Genomic DNA, 6,042 nt, shown 5'->3' on the forward strand with positions numbered 1-6,042 from the left:
GCCTTCTGTGTGCCAGGCACTATACCAGGTGCTGGGAATCACAAGGAGAGGAGGGGGGAGGGAGCCAGAGTGCTCAGTGCCTCCTCTGGGCCAGGATCGTGCTAGAAGTTTTATTTATGTGTTCTCAGTTACTCTGTACAACAGTTCTCTGATATGAGTCTCACTATCCGCATTTGTAAAGTGAGGAAACTGAGGCCTACAGGGTTTTAGGTAATTTGCCCAAGGTTACAGTGCTGCTAGATAGAAAGATTAAGATACAAACCCCAGTCTGTCTATTCCTCAGACCAGTGCTCCTTCTTCCTTTCTTTGCCACCTTCCAACAATGAATAGGATATGGTCTTTATTTTCAGAGAGTTCTCAGCCTTGGGGGCATGAAATTCCCATGCTGGGGCAAGCCTTTGGGGATAGGCAGAGACAGTTTATTTTAGCCTGGCTTGTGGCATCTGTAGTCCGGGGAGCCAAGGGGGAACTGAACTGGGATCACAAAAATTCCTTACTTCTGCCAGTGATTTTAGCCTCTTTCTCTATCAAACCTATTGCTCACCACAAATCACAGGAAGCTAAATTTGTCCATTTGTGGTTTTGCTCCTGGTGTCTTGTTTCTGCATTGGAAGAGGTACACACTGGCTGAAAGAGCATAGAGGTTGAGAGGGAGCAGAGAAGGAAGAGAGCAGGGGATCTGGATACTCTAGATCCTGAAGAATTTACTGCTCAGTCATTGAGTCGGTTTTGGTTTATTCTGCAGAGGAAATTGGGAAAGTCTTTTTCTTTGGTCCTTAATAAATATTCTACAAGTTGTTACAGAAGGAGCCACAGGCTTTGGATTATCTGGTGGCAAAGTAGGAGCAGGATGCTGCCTCCTCTCTTGACATTTTAGGATACCATCTCACCTGCAGAAAACTTCACAGTACTCTGGGGCTCTAGGAGACCAAGGACCAGGTTCGTGAAGTTGACTCTGTACTTACTATTGTTTGACCTGAGATAGTCACTAAGCCCTGTGAGCTTTGGTTTCTGTACCTTCAAAATGAGAATGTTAATAATCTCTGTTGCTGTGATAGTTAAGATAATGTATTATAAAAGTCCTTTGTGAACTACAAATGGAAGAGATTTGGCCACAAAAGTGGGGAAATGGATGAAGAGCGCCAGGCATACAGCAAGCACTCAGTAAGTGGTAGCTCCTGATGCTACACTGTTGGCATCATAGCCATCACATCTCCAGTGTGGCCCTTTGGAGGAGTGCACAGTTGTGGGCGCAGGACTGGCTGCCACCTGGCACACCAGCCCAGCCTTCAGCACCACCTCATGGGCCACCTTGCCTCTTCCCATTGCGACCTCCGTGGCTGCAGAAAAATGACCAGATTCCACTTGGTTCCCAGAGCTCCTGAGAACTGACAACTTGGCTGGGCTCCCTCAGACCCAATCTTTTCCCTCCTGGTGGGGTGGTGATCATTATAGACCAAGATACGCATTTTACTTGGATGTCTGATATTCACTGTCCTAAGCATTGATTTCAGATGTGACCCCTCTGAGATTAATATATCTGATGAAATGCCTAAAACTACGGTCTGGAAAGCTCTCAGTATGAATCCTGGAAATACAAAGGAAAAGAGGTAAAGAGAATTATAACGTCTTATTTTTATTTATTTCTGGCTTTTGCAAAAATTGAATTTATGTAATAAGTAGCACTTCTAGGACTGCCACTAACCCCACAAGAATAGCTATAAAATTAAGAAAAGTAAAAATGTTTTCTAAATATTTGAATAGACAGGCCGTTTTGAGCAGCCCATTTACACAGGTCCAAAGTCAGGATAGAATTATTTTGGGATGTAAATTTGCTTTACCTATTTAGTTCCCTTAATCTTCTTTCTAATTCTCATTTCAAAATCTAAAGGGCATCTCTCTGGCTACTGCAACCTGAAAACTGCAAACTGGAAAATTGCTAAAACATTCAGATAGTGTCGATAGTATTGATACATTCTTTAACTTGCTCCATAATGAGAGTTATCGCCAAGTAAAGATTTTGAAATATTAAATTGTAACTGTTTTCTTATTTTGTAAACTAAATTCTGTTTATCATTTGCTAATGGCATAGATCAATTTTAATCAGGTTAATGAACAAAATGGAAGGACTTGAGGCATCTTTGCCTGCATTGAGGTAGGCTATGTGCCCCAATTACTTGAATAATTTAGTCCAAACACCATCTAAGTTTAAGTAGTCAAATAACTAAAGGGAAAAAATCTGAGATCTCATTAAAGTCAACTTTTCTCATTATTATAAAAAAAAGCTAGGAATCAGGAGACCTGTCCTGCTATTAATTCCACAGATAACTTGTCAGACCACGGTTCCTGGCTCTCAGTTTGCTCAGCAGTGAGATGGGGATAACAACAACTAACTGCCTCACTCCTGAGGCTGCTCTGAGGAGAAACCGAAGTGCTTGGAAAAGTCACAGCCACCAGTGGGTGGGAGTGATGGTTTATCGCTTTATCAAATGGGTTAAAATAAATCTGTGCTGAATGTGAGTGAAATATAGAATCTTGTTTCCTTCAGAGGAAAATCCAGGCAGCTGTAGAAATGTATAACGCACATGGTTATTTTTAGTTAAGAACTAGTCTACTTGTAAATGAACTTAAAATATAGCCAGATCCGAATTGTGGTGACATCTTCAAAGTATTGTGTTAAAAGCAGGAATGAATCATGTGTTCCCTTTTTGTCTAATTGTAACACTTTTATTCAGTCTCTTCAACTAAGTCTTTGCTGGGATGGAAGATTTGGGCCATGAGGTGCCTCAGGGAAGTTCTGATGACAGAGAAAATGGCAAGTCTCTCATAGAAGAAGCAAGACCGGCCTTGTCCTTGGTCATCTCAAAGCCATGCCGAAGCATTCAGTTATTCTTGATGTGCATTGGAGGGCATCCAGCTACCCCCATACCAGCAGCCAGTCATCAGGTGTGAATGTGGAAGCAGAAGACCGCCTCCTATTGGCTCTTCTCCTCCTCTTCCTTCTTTTTCTCTTCAGAACTGCCACCATTGAAGACCTAGCTTCCCATTTTCCAGACATTTTCTCTGAACTCTCTACTGGCCTGCCGAGCCATATGGGTCCATTCTGCCACTGAGGATTCCTTTAGTGAGGTCCCTCTTCCTAAAGGGTGGGGTGGGGGAGCAGGAGGGGAACAGAGAGGAAAGGGAAGGCTCTCCAGTCCTATTAGTACCTGCAGGCCCCTAGGCAGCCCTGGGCCTTGGTTTGATTGCCTACCCTGGGGGATGCTGGTCACACCCAGAGGTTGTCAGAAGGTCTGCTACTGGGAGGGTCAGCAATCAGGGCATTGGCAGTGCCAACCACTACAGCCAGGAAGATGCCTCTAACCTGGCTGCGTCTTCATCACTCTATAGCAGCGGCCTGCATAACTCAGCGAGAACCTTGGTTGATACAAGGGCCAAGAGGGACACTGGAGTTAAGATAGGAAAAGGCTCAGGGGAAAATCAATAATGATAAATGAGGATGAGCAGCTTCTCTAGATTTTCGCTGAGGATAGAGTAAGAGAATGAGCCTAGATTGCTACGGAACGAATTAGTTTAGAGGCCAGGAAGGACTTCCTGGTCTGAAGATTTGTCATAGTGTCTGCTTTCTATAATAGATATCTGGGAGAGATTTGATAACAGTTGTTTGTGAGTAGAAAGGGGGATATGGTGTTTTTATTGGCCATTTTGTGGGACTATGTGACGTCTTGCTGCTGTCTCTTGAGGATACATTCTGATTCCATCCTGGTGAGATCCAAGTGCTTATGTACTATCTCCTTAGCTGCCTTAGTAGTGAACCATCATCAGTTCAATGGACCAAAACCACCTTCAGCCACATGGTTTCTTCATTACCATGGATTTCTTTGGTTGGCAAACATACTGACTCTCAGATGTAAAAAGCCACACTGGGAAATGAACTGTAAGTGGTGAAATTAATTTTGGTGTTTCATTTAAAACTACATTTATAGTTTTTCTCTTCTCTTCTATGATACAATGAACGTCAAGGGTTTGGGATCCAGTGTGTGTAGATCTTTCCTTCCTTTGTGCACAGAATGTGACTAGCTAGCCCACTGGCACCCAGGGAATCTGATCATACTAGTTTTCCATCCTGGAAAATCTTTGTACAGTGGGAAGTTCCCCTCGTGTATCTTCCTTTCATAGGTGAAGAGCTGGCTACATCACTTTATTGAATTCTGCATTCCTTAAACTCTTAAAATATATTAATGTATTCTAGCCTTACTCTAAAGACCTTCGATGTTGAAGGAATCCTGTGTTTCTTTGTTATTTCCCTATCTCTTAGGGCCACAATTATTTTAATACAGAGATGATTTTCAAAATATTTAACAACGGGTACAGGACAGACACCAACCACTCAGAATGGATGCCGGCTGTAAACAAGCAGTATATGTGGTCATACCAGTGCCTATTGGCTGAATGTCACATTGCTTTAAAATATTAAAATGACATCCCTCTGAAATGTGGGTGTCGTTCCTGATTTGTCTGATTTCTACTCACAGGGCCGACTTAGGGAAAGCCTTGGCTTCCTTTCATGTGGTGCAGACAGGATTGGGTATGCTTCTTTGAACTATATGGGCATTAAAATCTTTGTGAGCCGAAGCTTCAAATTTTATCACTTTAGCACAAATGTAATATCTGTACTCATTTACCTACCTAATTTGGAAAAATTAGAAGGCAGCCCGTCAATAGGAGAAGCTGTCTTGCTGACTTCTCCCTGCCCTCTCTAGCTGCTCCCTTGAGCTTGCCTCCTTTTCATCTTCTTTGTTCCTGGAGAACATCCTCCCTTTCTTGCTCCATCTTGCCCCTTCCGTCTATGCCTGCCATCCTCTGTATAGGGAGGTTGGTGACTATTTTACCTCTTTCCCTGCCCTCAGCACAGCTGTAAGGAATGTAACAAAACCAGGTGACAGTATCACTTAGAAAAAAATGCCTCTCTTAATACACTGATGTCTTGTGTTGCCCAATGTACACCAGGCTGCTTGAGTGGGGGGAGACCTGCCTTTGTTAACTGTGCAGTTCAGTTACAGGACCCTGTGCACCTTTGGGTCCTTCCCAAGCCAGACCCTGCCAGGTCACTGCACCTTAGGAACATTAGCTACTTTGAAAGGTGTTGCCAGCGCTTTTAGGCCATTAGGTTTTTCTCAAACAATAGCCAGCCTCATTTCTGCTACATCTCAGTGGTAGCAACCATTGCCTACTCTTAATCTCTCCTCTTTCCCAAATCCCACCAAACACTCCACCTCAGTTTGGTTGCTTCCTTGCTTAGGTCTGTGGCTGGTGGCCGTGGTGGCAGAGTGAAGATGGGCAGTGTTTGGGGCAGGAAACTGGGTGTGAAGGCGAAGCAGCAGCAGTGCATGTGTATGTGTGTTTGCATGTATGGTGTATCGACAAATGAGAGAGTAGCCACGAGATTTCATTGCTACTATTAGCCTTTGTGCACCTAATTGTGGGGACATCAAAAAATATAATCATTCTCCCATCTAGGGGGTTCCCATCTTAGACTTCTCTGGTAGAATAGCTTGAGGATAAATACAGGCAGATTAGTCTTTAGAAAAAAAGTGTTTAAGCTCAACATGAAGGAGAAATGGATTTAGAGGTAGAAAGCAAGGCAGGTAGTTAGGTGATTTCTGTGCTCATGTTTGCTTGGGCCAGAGAAGTGGTCTACCTCTTTTATGACAAGGGGAGGTTTCAGGAACAATTTAAGTGTTGACAGGTCCAATGCCTTGATAGGCTGGTGGTGTAGACATAGGAAGGGAGGAAGGTTGGGGATTTAAGAGTGATAGTGGGTGGAATCTTAGTTCTAAGGGAAAAGAACGGGAGTTTCTAAAGTGGGTAGGTTACTTCCTGGCCATGACTGTTATGGAAGGGTGTAGGTCTGGAGAGAAGATGAAGACCAGCAGAAATAGGCTGTGAAATTGCCGAATACATTTGGTTGCATAAAACGCAGACTGGCTCTTTGTGGCTAGGTATTATTTCCAGCTTCTGAAGACAGGGTTTTCAAGAGAT

General features: G+C 43.5%; 1 protein-coding gene across 1 annotated transcript in view; it reads left to right on the plus strand.

Annotated features, from left to right (window-relative positions):
- Positions 1 to 3,641, plus strand: part of SLC4A8 (solute carrier family 4, sodium bicarbonate cotransporter, member 8) — a 75,041-nt gene extending 71,400 nt beyond the window's left edge. The window contains exons 24-25 of the mRNA XM_012654099.1: positions 1,515 to 1,610; positions 2,736 to 3,641. Of these exons, the coding sequence (XP_012509553.1) occupies positions 1,515 to 1,610; positions 2,736 to 2,748 (109 nt within the window). The 3' untranslated portion in view covers positions 2,749 to 3,641. The remainder of the gene's footprint in view (positions 1 to 1,514; positions 1,611 to 2,735) is intronic.
- Positions 3,642 to 6,042: the final 2,401 nt, after the last annotated feature.

This window comes from Propithecus coquereli, unplaced genomic scaffold (assembly GCF_000956105.1).
Source record: "Propithecus coquereli isolate 6110/MARCELLA unplaced genomic scaffold, Pcoq_1.0 Scaffold111, whole genome shotgun sequence".
In the NCBI taxonomy this organism is placed as follows: Eukaryota; Metazoa; Chordata; class Mammalia; order Primates; family Indriidae; genus Propithecus; species Propithecus coquereli.